Below are 18,433 nucleotides of genomic sequence, written 5' to 3'. Positions count from 1 at the left end.
AAATGAAATAATCTGCCTACTGATCTAGAAGGAACAGAAGTTGTTGTATGGGTGGAAGCAGCAGCGTGACAAGAAGAAAAGGAAAAGCAACAACGAGGCTCACATCTAGACACAACTGAAATATTTACTGTAAACCCTCGGGCTCTCAGTTTCTCCAAAAGGCCCAGTGATGTAATATCTCATGCTTTGATTTCAGTAGTCAGGACAGCACAAGGAAATTTGTGTCTTCTTAGAGAAGATGATACAGAGGAAGTAGGACCTGTTCTCCCAGGCTGTCAAGCCATTGCATGAAAAATGTAATTTAGACTCAGGGCTGTTCTGGTGTATAGAGTTTTTCAGGCTGATTTGTAAAAATCCCCCGCTAATGTTCCAGAGTAGGGATACCAATGCAGCTTGCAAAAGCCTACATGACCACAGGCATGAGACCAGCAGAGATAACAAAGAAATAGCTAATTTTTCTGACATTTTATTGTTCACCTGCATTATTGCAGCTTAGACCTACTTGGTGGTCCCGCTTGGGATTCCAAGTATAGTTTCCCCACCTAGAAATACTGTGGCTCATTTGGTAGAATCTTTCATGAGGACTATCAGCTTGTGGCTAACTTTAAATAGGGATGGGAAAGTGGTGAAAAACTTCATTATCCTTTCTGCAGATTTTGAATGGATCCAGCTTTCCAACTGCTTCAGCTTAGTAGCTATTGAGTCAGTCAATCCATACCTTGCAGTGTTCTTGATCTGTTTCTAGAGCTTTGTGCCTAAAATTAGTGAGTCCGCCACAATTTCTTGGCAATAGCAGAAAAGCACAAAATGGCACGTGGTTCTGTTTTGTTTTTTTTAAATGCTTCTTAATCAGGGGCAACTAAATTATTTTGCTTTCTGAGGTGGAGGGCCAAAGCATCACCTTCTCTGATCAAAGTTCATTATTTTGACATCTTGGGCAGAATGATCTCACAAGCAGCTGTCCTCTTTTCTGATAGTAAAGACACCATCGTCATCAATAGCAGCAGCAGCAACAATAATAATTTTCTGTGTTTTCATGGCTCCTCTGAGGCTGCCACCTTGCTCTGCCCAGTAATTGAGGTGACAGTTTCATATAATGAGTAGCAGAGGACACAGAGAAGGAAAGGGACCAATTCTCAGAAGGCAGCAGAGAATGAGGAATGGACAGAGTTATTGAAATGGCAGTGCTTGGAAAGAAAGATTCAGTGTAGTCAAGAATCTCAAAAGCACTGTTTCCCAACCCTGGTAACTTTTAGGTGGACTTCATCTCCCAGAATTGGCTGGCTAGGGAATTCTGGGAGTTGAAGTCCACCTATCTTAAACTTGTAAAGTTGGGGAACCCTGCCATAGAATATGATTGCTCTTTGCCAACTACACAATCTTGGCGATTGCTCTAAGGGTATGTGATATATCAACCAAGAAACAGAAGTTATACTTTTAATTGATACACCTTGTCATTAATATATTTTACGCTACAGGTATTTTACACATGTAAATAAATGTACAGCCTCTGCAAGTTCCCTTCTTCCCAAAAGACGAGTTTACAGTTCAACGATGCTGTAAATGTGTGATCTTTAGCCAACATTCTTCAATCAAAATATTTCAGTGGGTTAAGCACAGTGCCTTCAATAAAGGAATTTTCTGAATTGCTTTTACTGTACACAGTAAAGATGTTTCTTTCTGGCACTTGGAGGCCTCCTCCCCTCTTCACCCCACCTTTCTTCTGTTTTTCCATACCCTGCCCTCTTTTTTTTCTTACCACTTCAGCAAGCTTTTTTATGGAAGAGCTAGAGATGGGTCCTTGCATACACACCTAAAGCCATATTGTTCACATCAGCATCATGACAGCAGCAAATGTTTACCTATTTTTTTCTTACACTGAAACCCACTATAATAAGAGACGAGTGTGTGTGTGTGTGTGTGTCTGTGTGTGTGGAGGAGGGGAGGGAGGGAGAGAATATCAAGTATATAATGGCAACTATAAGAGCTAGTAATTGGCTTTTTAAGGAGCTGTAAAGTTCTTCCTTTCCATTCTTTAACATCCTTGTCAATTTCACTTCTTAATGAACCTGCTTTCTCCATTTGCTGTGGAGAATGGAAGAAAGGGCATATACCCTTTCCACTACCTTTTCCTTGGGATCTGGATAACCAGCAATTACCAAAAATGGTTACTTAGGCAAACAAAGAGAGAAAGAATACCCTTTTCCAGTAGTTGTTTGAAAACACCACCCACAGCTACTGCACATTATACTGAATTCTCCCCAGTTCCACAAACGAAATTAAGGGCACACCAAGTGCTATAGGAAATAGGCTTTTTCGCTGGTGTAAAACATTGTAGACATCTATGGCTGACCTGCTTTTTTTTTTTGATAGAAGAACGTCTTCTTAATAGACTATAGATACAGGTTTCATTTATTTTCTGGTCTTGGGAGTTTGGTTTGAAGAAAGACTGCATTTGTGGAGCAGCAGCTGTTGAACACATGCAGACAAACTCTTTTTGAGTGCAAATTGTACTCTGCACAAGCAGCTGGTTATTTAGATTTTTATTTAAAAACTAAAAAAATACTGTGGAATGGGACAACTCGCCACAGCCAACTCACTGCAGCCAACAGACCACGGCCATTTTGCCACAGTCAATTTACCATGGCCAACTAGCTGCAGCTGGTTCACCGCAGGACAGCTTGCCACGGCCAACCCTCCACAGGACAGCTCTCCAAAGGACAAATTCAACAGTTCAATTCAACAGTTCAATTTAATTATTCAAAATAATGAAAACATTGTTTTAGTTTTTGTCATTCACATTTCATTTTGTCCCTCCTCTGGCATCCTTTCTTTAATGATTCTATTCCACCATTTCTTCTATATTAGTGTAACTCATGTCCTGTGGCGAGTTGGCTGTGGTTAGTTGGCCATGGAAATTTGACTGTGGCAACTTAGTTGTGGCGAGCTGCCTAGGCCCAAAATATCAGGGCACTTAGAGAAACTATTTTCTTTTTGCAGGGAATGAACCTACATGTCACTAGTAAGACTGCACTCTTTATATCAAAGGCCATTTCCAAAAGGATGGAATATTTACATCAGATTGGGCTTAACTGTAGGGATAACGGCTTATTATGAAACATGTCCTGTTGTTTGCTTTGTATCTACTTGTAATATTTGAATTAGTTTAATCAGAGGTGGTATTCAGCAGGTTCTGGCCAGTTCTGGAGAACCAGTAGCGGAAATTTTGAGTAGTTCAGAGAACCGGCAAATACCACCTCTGACTGGCCCCGCCCCCAATCTATTCTCTGCCTTTTGAGTCCCAGCTGATCGGCTGGGTCTTCTTTGGTTGCCCTGCACAGGAGAACGGAGCTGGAAAGCAGGTTACTGGGGTTGGGGGGGAATGGGATTTTGCAGTAACCTTACCACAGGAGTTGAGTGGGAATGCAGATTTTGCAGTATCCTTCCCCTGCCACGCCCACCAAGCCACACTCACAGAAATGGTAGTAAAAAAATTTGAATCCCACCACTGAGTTTAATATTTTTGATATGGTCAAATGACTAAATGAAGTTCTGTTCTATTATTCTAAGACAGTTTTCTCCAAAGCCAAGACTTATATAGTGCTGAGGGTTTGATGATGCAACTTTCAGGCAATTTTGATTTCTAGGATAAAAAGCAGGCACCCACAAAACCAGAATCATAAGCAATGTCTGTGTAGAATCTCATGAGTCACATATTGACATGATAATAATGCCTATGCTCAGAAACTCAGATATGATTTGGGCAGACAGTGCATATATGGAAGCCTGAAGGTGCCGTTCTCACGTTTATTCTCCCAGTAGGTTGGTGTTTATCAGTGGTGGGATTCAATTTTTTTTACTACCGGTTCTGTGGGCGTGGCTTGGTGGGCGTTGGCAGGGGAAGAATACTGTAAAATCTCCAGTCAGAGGTGGGATTTGCTGGTTCTCCGAACTACTCAAAATTTCTGCTACCGGTTCTCCAGAACTGGTCAGAACCTGCTGAATACCACCTCTGGCGTTTATGCGTTTGTACAGTTACTTCTTTCCTGTGGGATTTGCTCACTGATGTACATTTTCTTAATACTCCTTAAAATTCTCACTGTTTTGCCTTTTGGCTTATATATATAGTAACTAAGGTAGTGGTACCAGTGGTGGTGGTTGATCCTAGAGTTTGATCACATGCTGTTTGTGTATTCAGAAATAGAATTCTAATCCTTGTTGAGTCAGAAAGCCCAATCAGATCAGTTGTTGACTTTTGAGTGAACTGAAGTTTTTGTGAAAGTAGATGGACTCATCTGTTCTGTGCCCTGAAAAGAGAGAAGTAGGAAATCCACTTTGCTTACTCCAACTGGGTATTCCATATTCATGGCCTGAAAATTTTCACTACTATTCTGACACACTGGCTTTCTTCGTCAGTTCCACCTTTCTCTGTTGTGATCATAGGGACTAGGAAGACATTTAAATCCTATGCAGGTAATTAAATCAACACAGTGCATTTAAAAACTAAGCGGCTTCAAAATTTATTGCATTTTATTCAGTTAAATGCCACTAAGTTCAGTTTGGTAACTTAAATAAATGATTAATATAAATTATCCAAACAATGGAAACAAATTGGATGGTTGCATACAGGGAACGATGGACAAACCAATTCCCCAAATTGATAATAATACTGAATTCAGGTTTCAGAACATGGCTTTCTAACTGCAGATCTGAAATTCTGAGGACCTGGGATGGTGTTTGCAGGGGTCAGTTTGAAATGTTTATTGCTATAGGCAATTATTCTATCATGTTGCAGCTGGTAACAACTCGAATCCGTGTTCAATCCCAAATCCTAATCTCTTGTTCTTTGCACCTCACCTGCTTTTCAAAACCCCCTACTGGAGGGCAACCTGCTTATGCTTCTCCTTGTCTCTCCTTGCCTAGGCAGCCTGAGCCGGGCAGGTCCAATTCCTGCAATCCTGCGCCCGCCACCGGCCATGATGCAGCCACCCTTGGATCTCAAACCCTTCCTCTCGTTCCCCGTGGAGGCGCAGCCAGCCATGGGTCTCTTTCCAGGTTTCAACACGGTAAGGCCGTGGCTGCTTCCATCCCAGGAGGTGCAGGCTCGGGTAGGACTGTTTGTATAACTCCTCCTACTCTTCTCCTTCTCTTCCTCTGTCCCCACCTGGGTGATCTGGATACCTGGCCCCTGGGAATGCCAGGTGAGGCCCCCAGAGTCTGTCATTTGAGGGCGGGTTTGTGTTCAAATAAGTTCCTTAGCCCTGGAGTTCTTAATGCAATCATCTCTGCTCTTAAGTGTGGTTCCTGTTTCATTTGCCTTTCTTAAGCTGGTGCCTCTAGCTATGCTTGCAAGGAATCATGAGAATTTGTGATGAACAAACGCAACACAGCCAGAGAATAATAATGAGTTCCTTTATTAGCTCCAACTTTGCCCCCAATGATCCAGTTACCTTCCTGTCTGGAGAAAAAACTCTCCCACCAACCTGCAACAGCCTTTGGCTGCAGATATTCCAATCCAAACATTGTAAACAGAAAACTTTAAATTATAAATCCAACAAGGCAAAATAAGGTAATAACTCCAGCAGGGCAAGATAAAGAGTTCCAAAAGTGAAGTAACACGGCAGTAAATCAAACCAGTTGGGAGGATGCCAGGAACTGTGATTACAGCAATCAACATTAGATAAACTCAGCAATTGTTCCTGACAACCACCCCACCCATCTGCCTCTCCTTTAACTCCGTCCCCAGGTGTGCCTTGTGAAGGAATCAGGGCCCTTTCCTCCCTCGTAAAGCACACAACCCATGGTGCTTTCTTCTCCGTTCTTCCCTGTGTGCCCTAGGATGAGGAGGTCTTCCTCTGAACCCCCTCTTTCTTATTCTACATCTTCCCTGCTCTGCCCAGCCTGACTTTGCCCTTACCCAGTTTCCTCCACAGCCAACGGAGCCCCTCTCCTGCTCCCTGATGGCTGTTCATCTTCCTCCTCTGATTCAGACTCCGACGGGGGCATGACAGGAATTACAGGCTGTTTCCTACCCATCTGGACAAACCCTCATTTGGATGCTTCATTGCATGCTCCTGTCAGCTGACTCAAGGATGTTTCACCCATTTTATCAGGATAGCAACTGCTTTCTGAAAGTATTGTGCCTGCAGTCCAGAAAGATTGTCTTCTCTGCTCTTAGAGTAGGTTGAGGTGTTTCCCCACTTAGATCAGAGGTGGGCTATGAATAACTCTCAAAATTTGCGTTGCGACTCTCATCATCTTTCCCTATTGGTGTGCTAGTTAGGTCTGTGTGAAGTTGGCATTCAGAAATATCTGAAGGGGTTCTCCAGCCTCATTTAGGACTTATTGGCTCTTCAGACCCTGGTGGAGAATGCAGTCTTGCTTGCCACACCAGGAAAGAATGAATAACTGGTGGTCAAAGCCATTTGGCGACGAACATTGGACCAGCTTGAAGAAAGCTTAGCATATGCAGGTTCTTGGAGATTAGCTGCAGAACTTGAGTGCCTCTGATGTCTTCAGCCCATACATTTTGATAGCTACTTATCCTATAATCAGTCCACGAGTGCTTCTGAATCGCTACAGCATTAGAATCAAAAAGGCATAGCTAGAATTTGCTGTCGCATAGAGAGGTTTGATTGCATAAGAATATTAATTAGCGATTCCATGCTCAGATCTCTGGAGGAAGAAGGGACATTTGGTCAGGATTTGAGATGTGATAAGTCTAGTCAAGCAAACACTCTCCAGAAGGGCTGGAGTATGGTTCCCATCAATCTGGCCAACACACTAATTGGGCTAAGTGAGGTGATGGAACTTGTAGTCCAACCCACGTGAAAGTCACTTAGGTTGGAGTTCACTTGTTTTGATTTATTTGGCTGTGTTGGGGTGCCCTCTGCTGGTGACAGTAAGAAACCTGTTGGCACTGTATAATTGCAGAAAATGCAAATTGAAGAAGATCCTCTGGTGACTTGGAGCCTTTCCTCACTTCTATTTAACCATGGCACAAAAACGTATCCTTAGAAGCATCCCTTTTCTGCCAGGCCCACATGATGTTACCCGTCGCTAAGCGAATCTGGCTTTCCCCATTGGCTTTGCTTGTCAGAAACCAGCCGTGAAAGGTTGCAAATGCCAATCACGTAAACCCCCTGGGAGGCTGCCACTGCTGAAAATACCTTGCTAGTTACCGAGCACCTGAATTTTGATCATGTGACTGTAGGGATGCTGCGACACTAGTAAGGGTGAACATTGTGTGTGTATGCATGTGTGTGTGTGGGCGCACGCTTCAAATTCTGCCTAGCTTCTCTTGAATTCTAGGTAATCTCCCCCTCCAAATGCTAAGCAGGGTTGGTCCTCCTTAGCTGTCAGTTCACTACTGCACCTTGCTGAGATAATTCCTGTATCAAAACAGGAAAAGACTCCTTCAAGGCAAGCCTATTTCTTTGTGAATCGATGGGACACATCTTGGTTATTTTCTTAGCAGCCGTATCAGGTGGCATCTTTCTTCTGGATGGGTTCCCAATATGTCCCTACAGTCCTGGAATTTCTGGTGGCCTCCCATCCAAGGGTGGTTTGGCACACAACTTAACTGAAGTGCTGTCACCTCACTGAGCAATTCCCAATTTTGTACCAGATTATTACATGACCAGCTGGATACTGTTCTGTGTGCATAATTTTTATTTAAAAACTTTTAAACCAGAAGATTAAAAACCAACCCAAGCTAGTATAGAGTAAAGAGAAAGAAACAACATGAAGGAAATTAAAGGAAAAGCAAACAGTGCAAGAAAAGGGAGGGGAGTTGATGAAAATTAGAAAAGAAAGAAAAAAGATACAAAGAAATGGCTTTTGATATTCTTCCCAGCAATTATAATACAATTGTATTTTAACTTCTATCTGTAAAGTTAAGTCATGATATTCTTCTTTCTATAATTTATCTTATCATCCAAAACATTTTTTTCATTTTTATGCAAAAGGTCCCTAAGAGGCTTCTAATCAGCATGTAAATATATATAATGTCTTTTCTCTAATCAGAGAAGTCAATTTATCCATTTCAGCACATTCCGTCAACTTCACCAACCATTCCTCCATAGTGGTTAGTGTTGAATCTTTCCATTTCTGTGCAGACCATTGCTATAATCATGCACTGAAACAATCTTCCATGGTTTTTTTTCCTAACTATTAATCCTAAAAGGAAAAATGCTGGCTTCAGTTGAATATTGATCTTTAAGATCCTCTGTGTCAATGTATGTGTCTGAATTCAAAATGTTTAAGCTGTTTTACACATTAACCAGACATGATTAAATGTCCCTTCTCATTGTCTCAAAGGTGCTTTCCCAAAAGGCGACTGGACTTCCTTGGTTTTATTCTTTGAAAACATTTCACTTCTTATCCATGAAGCTTCTGCAGTTCTGATCCAAGAAGCTTCTTGGGGGAGAAGCAAAACGTTTTCAAAGCAAAAACAAACAAGAGAGTCCAGTTGCATTTTGGAAAATAACTTTTGGGACCAACCATGACCAGATTGATTGAGAATCCCCATAGACATCATCTCTTCACGCTGTTCACATTTCCAATGTACATTGCTGCAAGCAAGAAGCTCATTGCCTAGACCCCACATTCCCCCATGAAGCAGTGACACCCCACCCCTGCCCCACAAACCCCACACTACCAAGTTGGGGGCGAGTTCTTGTCTACCTTTCCCTTTGGCTGCTCGGTTCATACTTTGAGCACAGAGAAACAAGACCACTCAGAGTCTCCTGACTGATGGTACTGTAATTATTTTTACCAGATTATTATGTGACCAGCTGGATGCTGTTCAAGAGGAGCTGGGTGAAGCTGGACTTTATGCAGTTAATCCCTTGGCCTTAATCCCTGTGTCATTTTCTTCTGCTGCTGCTATTGCTCATGGAATGTTATTTGGTGATAATCTGGCCCACGGTGTTGTGTTGCCCCACCCAGCCCTCAAATGGCACAAATGCCATTTCCTCCCTCCCTCCCCTCTCTCTCTCTCCTTCTCTCTCTCCCTTTCCCTTTCTCTCTCTGTCTTTTTCCAATGGAAGATAAATGTTCAACTCTCTGCAGTATCACGTGTCTCTTCCCTCACTCATAAATATGTCTCTCACATCTGGGATATATTGAGTGGCTGTTCATTTCTTTAATACATTGGGGAGGTCTTGGGGGCTCCTTCAGAAATTCTCAGTTGATAAGAGCCACTTGGGGACATCTCGACTACGGGGGTGGCATTTCAATGAAGAGCTGTGTACATGTGTGCATATATATATATATTTTTTCACTCTGCAGAGTGGAATTAGCTTGCGTCTGACAATCATGGAGTGAAGTTTGCCTATCTCTTGGCATTCTGCATTTGAGTGGCTGAGACCCTGCAGATAATTACATCAGTGTTGGTAAAACCACTTTTCATCTGCTTGTCTCTTTGTTCTTTCTCCTCCTCCTCAAAGATCCTAGGAGGGAATCTTCTGCTTGTAGGGGGAAAAAACTAGAAAATATATTACCTAAATAGATAACTAATAAATCTATTAATTCATTTATTGCCCAGAGGTTTTTTTTAAACTTCATTTCATTTCATGGCAGGGGGCAGAGGGGGGAACGTATTACATTTGATGGGTAGTGGAATAATTTGCTGTTTTCCCACTTTCCCAAGTCATCTTCCTTTCAACGTGGCTGTTAGTCTCTGGGGGCAGGATAAGGGAGACAAATATCTGCATTTCCTTCCTTGCCAGCTTAAGGGCAGAGGATTGATTTAGACTGGATAAAATCCAGACATTCTGTCCGTTTTTCCCCCTAAGAACTGCATTATAGCAAGAGTAACATTGTCAGGAGACTGTTTAACACGAGTTTCTTGTGTGTGTGTGTGTGTGTGTGTGTGTGTGTCCTTTGTGCAATTTGGTGTTGATTGCAGTTTAAAACCTAAATGACTTTATTACTTTATAAGTAACTCAAGGTGGCAAACATATGTAACATTCCTTTCTCCTCCTAGTTTCTCCATAACAACCCTGTGAGATAGGTTGGGTGGAGAGAGAGTGACTGGCCCAAAATCATCCATCCAGTTTTCATGCTTAAGGCAGGACTAGAACTCACAGTCTCCTAGTTTTTCTAGACCGGAGCCTAGCCATAACACCGAACTGGCTCTCCAGAGTATTATTTTCCAGAGAGTATGACTCTCAAGAGTAATAATATCAGGAAACTGAGCAACGGAGTTTCTTGTGCCCTGTGTAAATTGGTGCTGATTGCAGTTTAAATTAGTTTTCCAGCATCCTGAGATAGGTATGGGGGGGAAGCAAGGCATCTTGGGATGTGGATGTCAGAAGATAGTCCTCTATTCCAGCATTATCTTTCTTTTTGAACCTGTGTGGGAGCTGAATTTGCCTTGTTCCAGGGAGTGCCAATCTACAGAAACTTCATTTGTCTTTGTCCAAAAGAACAAGACTTTTGGAGCATTTTGCTTGACTGTTCCCAAAATTTCCCATGCTGATTAAGCAGATAGTTGCCAGTCTTGAATGTGGTAGAAGTCCACGTTCTCATCTATTAAATCTCTTACCTTCCCACAATACAACTGGAAGATAGCTCCTTCTTCCTCTTCGGCTTTATAGTCTAGGCATCGACTTACTGCATACGTTGGTTTGCAATCTTCATTAAGCTGTTAGCTAAGAAAAAACTCATTAACCTAGTAGTTAAAGAAGTCAAAGCCACCTCCTAAGGCAAGGGTCTTCAAACTTGACAGCTTTAAGACTTGTGGACTTCAACTCCCAGAATTCCTCCTCCAGTCATGCTAGCTTAAGAATTCTGGGAGTTGAAGTCCACAAGTCTTAAACTTGCCAAGTTTGAAGACCCTTCTCCTAAGGACATGGAAGGAGGAAGAGAGTCTACAATCAGAAGAGATGTCCAGAGGATCCATTGCAGTTTCACAGTGTCCAATCACCAGCAACAGAAATTAGAGTTGATAATCTGAATCAGAGGCCAAGGGTTGACCTTGGCTCACTCCAAAATTAAACAAGGCCAGAAAAAAAAGTGATGTGCTAAGATAAAAAGTAAATGTAATTGAAAATAAAGTAATGTCATCAATAGTATTACTCCCCATATTTTAAAGTATATTATATACATTATTATATATTCCCCATTTATTTAATTGTTAGTTTGATTCAAAATAATGTAATGCTAATAGCTTTACTTCCCATTTTTAATATATTATATGCAGTATTATTTCCCACGCCTTTAATAATGTTTTCCTTTGGTCACAATTAAAAATGACAATTCTGCATTATTTCTGGATTGGCTGTTCTCAAGGCATTGGGGGTTCTTTATAGCCACTCATCCCCAAATAATAACATTATCCATCATTACCTCGAATTGAGAAATCACCATATGTTTCAACTTAAAAAAAACAAAAACAGAAAAATAGATATGGGAAATTATCCCAAACCACTGGGCCTCAATTGAATTTCTATAATAAAAGCCAGACTAGTGTCTTGTTCATGGAATTAGGGATCATGAAGTCTCTTAGATATTAACTTCCTTGAGATGTTTATCCCCAGCTCAATTTTCTGGAAAATTTCAGTCTGAGTCACATTAATCTATAGAGGAGCTAATAATAATAATGCAGCCATGAGAGAGGTGCTCTGGATGTGGGAACAGAATAGGGTAGATGGATGACAAATGAGGAATCTACCCCCTTCCGAGTTGCATAAGATTTCCCTTAAAAAATCATGTCTCCTCTATGAGGTTGCTTTGGAAATCATGATCACCCAATTGCTTTTGTCTGACTCAGGTCAATTTTAAAAAAAATATTTATTTCCCACCTTTATATTTTTTTCTAATAAATAACTTAGGGTGGGGAACACACACAATACTTTCCTTGCAACAACAACCCTGTTGGGCTGAGAGAGGGTGAAGGTCCAAGGTCATCCCACTGGCTTTCATGCCTAAATGAGACTAGAACTTGAAACCGGGCTTCTAGCCTGGTGCCTTAACCAGTAGACCAAACTGCCCCTGCCTCTGTTCCTGACAGGAACATGCCTTCTGCACATACCTTTCTTGCTTCTAGATTGCTTCTAGATTGCTTCTAGATTGCGCTGTTGCAATACAGCCAATTGGAGAAAGTGCCATTGCCCAGAATCAGAGGTGGGTATTCAGCATGTTCTGACCAGTTCTGGAGAACCGATAGCGGAAATTTTCAGTAGTTCGGAGAACCGGCAAATACCACTTCTGACTGGCCCCGCCCCCATCTATTCTCTGCCTCCCGAGTCCCAGCTGATTGGCTGGGTCTTCTTTGGTTGCCCTGCACAGGAGAACAGAGCTGGAAAGCAGGTTAGTGAAGTGGGGTGGGGAGGGAATGGGGAGTTTGCAGTATCCTCCCCCTGCCATGCCCACCAAGCCACGCCAACAGAACTGGTAGTAAAAAATTTTGAATCCCACCACTGCCCAGAATGTGCAGCTAGTAGGGTAGTGAGCACTGGGTTTATGACAATTTGCCACGGCCAACTTGCCATGGCCCACTCACCGTGAGATAACCAGCTGCGGGACAAGAGTTGCACTAATATCAAAGAAATGATGGAATAGAATCATGAAAGGAAAGATGCAAAAAGAGGGACAAAATGAAAGGCGAATGACAAAAATTAAAATATTTTTAAAATTTATTTTAAATAATTACATTGGACTTAAATTGTCCCACGGCGAGCTGTTCCGCGGCAAGTTGCCCATGAGGAGTTGTTCCGTGATGAGTTGGCATAATGAGCTGACTGTGGTGCGTTGTCTCATTCCAGTGAGCACTTACTTAGGTCACATCTGCAGCTTCTACGCTGCAAGATCTACACCAGGGGTGTCGAACTCAAGGCCCGCATCTGGCCCGCAGGTTGCTTAGATTTGGCCCATGGAGCCAGCCTGAAAACAGCAAAGAACCGGCCCACGGTGCTTCTGCCAGTGAAAATGGAGCTCGGGGGGCCCCGTGTGCCCCCCCCACGCCCCATTTTCAGCCGTGATGGCCTCCTGCAGCCCTCTGCCAGCGAAAATGGAGCTTGGGGGCCGCGCACATCCACCACCATCCTAGCTCCATTTTCCCTGGCAGAGGACTATCAAAACAAACTAAAAACAAAACGAGAAATGTTTCCCCTTTTGCATTTGAGCATCCAAGAAGGGACGAGAAAGGGAAAGAGGAAAGACAAAAAAAAAAGAAGAAGAAGAAGGGAAGATGGGAAGACAGCAAAGAAGGAAAGCTAAGAGAGCAAGGAAAAAGAAGAACAGGAAGGAAGGATTATAATGAGAGTGAGTGAGGTTCTCAGGGAAGTCCTGCCTTAGCACTTGGCCACCACAGGTGCCCCCGAGTCACACCCACCATGGCCGTGTCCACTCCCAACCACTACAGCCACTATCGCCACGGCCACCACCCCAGCCCTCCGAGGTCAAACACAACCCTGATGTGGCCCTCAATGAAATCGTGTTTGACACCCCTGATCTACACTGTTAATTGCTTTTCTTTCAGAGAATATGCAGTGTTGACAAATAACCTTTCAAGACCCCTAGTGGCTTAAGCCCTCCTTGGCCTTTCTGTCTGAAACATGCCCTTTTGCTCTATGGATAAGGCTCAATTGAAAAAGGATTGGGGAAAGTAGCTGACTTAAAAGGATGAAACTCTAACCTGAGAAAGGGCTTCTCCGTTTTGATCAGATAATGAAATAATTGTTTCTGTTTATAGGCATGTATTTTGCTAGAGGAGTTTGTATTGAATGCCTTTGCTTCATCATCTGCACCTGTCAGTACATTGCAGAGAGAGAAGGGTGGTTTTATTGCATTTTAATCAGCCTGATAATCACTAACAAGGTTTTCAGATGAAATAAATAAGTGGAGAAGAAAGCTTTGGCGGCAGGTCCTTATGGAACAGACTTCTCAAATATTAAGCCTCCGGTTGCACTGCATTCCTATTCACCCAGGCAATGTTTGAATGTGCTGGATGAGGAATGAGGGGAGTTGTGCTGTCTGAAGCTTTTGGAAAGGCTCGTGCGGCATGCAGTCGCTAAGCGTGCATTCAGTTCGGGGTAAGGTTCGTGTCAGTGAACTATGCAGAAATGGGGAAAGATTGGAAATGTAATGATCTGTGTTATGCGTGCGCACACACATCCACAGAGTTCAGGCGCAATTTAATCTTGCTTTGCTCAAGGCTTCCCCATTTATGGAGTGAGGTAGGCAGGCTATTTTACAACCCCCAGAACAGATGGGTCTGAACTTTTTGATTATTTTTTTTAGGTTTTCAGGGTGGGACTTAAAGAGTTGAAATGAGTGCCCTTAAGTCTCTACAGAGTGTCAGAGCTTCTTAACACCCCAGCCACCCAAAAATGTGTTCTCCAGAAAGGATGAAATGCTTGACTAAAGCTGCAAACACATATCTAATATCTGCTTTAGAGGTTCCAAGGTAGGATGGGAGAAAGGATAGAAGTCCTGTATTTCTTGCCATCTGCCCTGGCTGCAGTCATGCTTGCTCTGGAGCAAATTTAAAGAAACCACTTTAGATACTCTGTTTTGGTTTCTTCCCCATCTCACCTAGCAAGGAGCATTTGGCTAACATCTACTTTAATGACTAGAAGGACTAGGGGCGACATGGTAGCACTGTTCCAATATTTGAGGGGCTCTTACAAAAACTATTTTCCAAAGCACCAAAAGGCAAGAGAAGAAACAATGGTTGGAAACTATCCAAGGAGAGAAGCAAAGTAGAACTAAGGAGAAATTTCCTAATGCTGGGAGCAATCAACCAATGGAACGGCTTTCCTTCAGAAGTTGTGGGTGCTCCATCACTGGAGGCTTTCAAAAAGAGACTGGACAACCATTTGTCTGAAATGATATAGGGTCTCCTGCTAGAGCAGGGGGTTGGACTAGAAGACCTCTTAGGTCCCTTCCAACATAAAATAATAATGTTCTATGTCTTTAACAATTCCCTGTAACATAAAGATGTTAGCAAATTGATATTCTTCTAGTCCAGACTTGTTGGTAACTGCTGAAGCAGGGAGAATGAAGTCCATGATTTTGAAGAAAATAATAATAATTTAAAAAGATAGAATTACTTGAGCTGTCATTGTTTGGGGAACAAGACATTAATGCTGATTGATGAAAAAGGCCCAGGGTGCCTTGGATGCTTGTGAAAGCCTTTTGTAATTAGATCTTATGGGAGTGGTTTGGTGTTTTTATGCAGATCAGATGTGGTTTGGATTAGTTGTTCTGGGAGTATTAAGTGTCTCATCTCAGTGCATAGAAGATGCAGAATTTGCCACATGTCCCCAAAGTATCATATCCAGAGGAATGGCACCTCATCTCCCAGCCTTTTGGAGATGGGAAGGCAGAGTTTTCTAGGGTCAGCTGTTTCCTTAGGCCCAGCAAAGCCCCTGCCCTGCTCCTCGTGCCCTGTTCTTCGATGGGCACGTTCTCTGGGACATAAAAGTCATCCAGAAGAGCTGGATCTCTGCCAGTCACCGGATTCTGTTTGCAGTTGCTGCTCAGTGGCAGCAATTCAATACAGCATGTGGCTCTCTTTTTCAGCCCTGCCTGGCAGTCCACTACCCGTCCCTTAGTCTGCAGCAAAATGCTGTTTCAAAGAAGGTTGGCTTTACAGCAGAGGTGTCCAACCTTAGCAACTTTTAAGACTCATGGACTTCAACTCCCAGAATTCCTCAGTCAGCATAATGGGTGGGGAATTCTGGGAGTTGAAGTACATGAGTCTTGAAAGTTTATTTCTTTATGTTGTTTGTTTGTCAAGCATGTATGAGAAAACAATACATGCTTGACAAACAATACAATAGGAATGGAGTAGGTCCACAGTAGACAGTTAGTTTTGGGGGTTTGAGGATGTAACAACAGAGTCAAGTTGTGAGTTCCAGGCATTGACCACTCTGTTGCTGAAGTCGTATTTTCTGCAATCGAGTTTGGAGCGGTTTATTCTGAGTTTGTATCTACTGTTTGCCCGTGTGTTATTGCGGTTGAAGCTGAAGTAGTCATTGACAGGTAGGACATTATAGCAGACAATTCTGTGTACTAAGCTTAGGTCAGACTGTAGGCGGAGTAGTTCTAGGTTGTCCAGGTCCCAAATTTCAAGCCTGCCAGCATAAGGATGGACACCCCTGCTTCACAGCTTTTGAAACCTACCTGTGAATCACAGTCCAGATGAAAAGACTGCACTGAAGTCCGTCTTTCCAGGACTCTTGTGTTTTCTCTTCACTGATGGCCAGCTGTGCTTTTTAAAATTAGTAATGTATCCATCTTAGCCAGAAGGATTCAAGCATTACGCCTTTCTTTTGATGTTCCTCAAACAAGCAGAGAAGTAATTTCTCTTTTAAAATGGGAAACCTCTTGGACCTATAACATACCTGGAGTAGAAAAGGAGGTTCTTTGCATCCAGGCTGCGTCTCTTCAAGTTTGCAAGTGAAAAATACTCTCTTCAACATTCTTCGGTTCAAATGGCCTTTCTTGTAGGCGTGAGAAGACCCTTTAAGAGTCTTCTTTCCTAGATTCATTTCCCCTTCCTAGAGCAAGTCCAGATTAGTTTTACATGCAAAAACAGTTGGTTTGTAGAGTTCATAGGAGTAAGATTTACACCTTTCCGAGACAACCATGTTGGTTTATGGTGGCACAAAAACCAGGAGGAGCCAAGCAACCACTTCTCTGACTACTGTCACGAATGTGATGGGTATGTCTTCGAATAAAATTTGTCAGTCAGAAGAGGTGCTACCAGACCTTCTCATCTCTTTAAGAATAAATAACAGACTAACAGAGTTGGAAGGGACCTTGGAGGTCTAGTCCCACAGACACACCCTCAAGCAGGAGACCCTATACCAGTGATGGCTAACCTTTTTGGGCTCCTGTGCCAAAAATTGTTTGCATGCTTGTACGCTCGCACTCGTGTGCCAGCACCCAGAAGGCAATGCACGCCCCCCACCCCCATGCATCCTACGCATGCGCACGTAATCCCCACCCACCTCCGCTGCCCCCTTACCTGCACTGTGCCTCACAGCTGATTTTTGGCTGGTTTGAGGTCTTTTTCGGCCTCCCAAAGGCTTGAGGAAGGCTTCTGCAGGCTGAAAACTAGCCCTGTTTTGTCACTTCCGATATTTTTGGAAAAACAGGAAGTGATGAAACGGGCCTAGTTTTCGGCCTGCAAAGCCTGCAGAAGCCTTCCTCAAGCCTGTGGGAGGCCAAAAAAGGCCTCCAACTGGCTGAAAATCAGCGAGGCGCGCGCATGCCCAGTGAAGTAAGTTTGCCTGCAGCTTGCGTGCTGGCACAAATGGCTCTGCGTGCCACCTGTGGCACGTGTGCCATAGGTTCGCCATCACAGCCCTATACCATACCAGACAAGTGTCTCTTCTTAAAAGCCTCTGTGGACGGAGCTCCCACAACTTTTAAAGGCAAGCTGTTACACTGGTTAATTGTTCTCATCATTTCAAAGATGCCCCTATGGTTCAAAGCTTGCTGCCTGAACATGCAGGAAATGAGGGAAGAGAGGCTTAGTTAAATCCCCCTCAACCCCTTAATGTCCAGCTATTAGCAGCCAGTGATGTTTATCTCTATGCAGTTCAAAGCTTTCCTTAATTGTCTGCTTTTTGGCACATCAATGCTACTATTAAAGGCGTAAGAGCAGGTCAGAGTGGGTGTCCGTCATCTCACCCCTCCTCTCCCATTAGTGGTTCTAATTTGCTGGTTCTTAAATATTCAGATTCACTCTTTACTATTGTAACTGTTGATCCTAAAATTGAGCATGCAAGCCAGCCCGGTTCATTGTACTTGGAGGTTGGAACTATCATAAGCATTTTCCAAGTTAACATCACTGAGACTTCCAATCTGCCTCATTGAGGTCATGAGTATTAGTAAAGCAGGCAGGTATGTTGCTTTACTATATATTTAAGCAATATCAAAGAGTCAATTCACTTACCATCAGGAAATAATGGTGTGTTGTATTGAAAGATAAAATATTAATCCCTTTTGTGCATAAGAAGTTCATTAGAAATTTGGCTGTGGGGTAAGGAGAGTTAATGTTTTGACCAATGGACAAAGATTAGTAACAGATTGTGTTGAAACTAGTAAAGGGCCACTGCTATCCTGTCATGACAGGGTGTTTCTGTATATGTTTCCAAACTCAGTTGTTTGTAAAGATATAAATCTAGGGGATAATGTGTGAAGTATGTCTGGGTGTGAAGCTTGTTAGATGCCATATGTTTCGATCTGGATGTTCCTTATGATGTCATTTTATACATGGCCATATATATAGTTTGTTTTTACAATTTAGTGATCTCCAGATGTTTGAGCCATATATATGTATGTGTGTATATATATATCGATGTATACATGCATACATACATACATACATACATACATACATACATATATATATATATATATATATATATATATATATATACACTGCTCAAAAAAATAAAGGGAACACTTAAAC

General features: G+C 42.6%; 1 protein-coding gene across 9 annotated transcripts in view; it reads left to right on the top strand.

Annotated features, from left to right (window-relative positions):
• The window catches only part of ZNF385A (zinc finger protein 385A), a 178,050-nt gene that overhangs the window by 60,535 nt on the left and 99,082 nt on the right, over nt 1-18,433 (top strand). For 3 of the 9 annotated variants that reach the window (XM_087956431.1, XM_087956430.1, XM_026677254.2), the window contains exon 2: nt 4,924-5,066. The exons of 2 other annotated variants lie outside the window; for them this stretch is intronic. In XM_087956431.1, coding sequence (XP_087812557.1) covers nt 4,924-5,066 — 143 coding nt within the window. Of the gene's footprint in view, nt 1-4,923; nt 5,202-18,433 lie in introns of all 9 variants that reach the window. 4 more of the 9 variants (XM_026677255.2, XM_087956429.1, XM_026677253.2 and 1 more) reach the window with 2 other exon arrangements.

Source organism: Notechis scutatus, chromosome 2, assembly GCF_049901735.1.
Source record: "Notechis scutatus isolate UNSWTSFEM ecotype Mainland chromosome 2, rNotScu1.2, whole genome shotgun sequence".
Taxonomy (NCBI): domain Eukaryota; kingdom Metazoa; phylum Chordata; class Lepidosauria; order Squamata; family Elapidae; genus Notechis; species Notechis scutatus.
The sequence above is the reverse complement of the archived record's forward strand: the minus strand, read 5'-3'. Positions and strand labels throughout refer to the sequence as shown.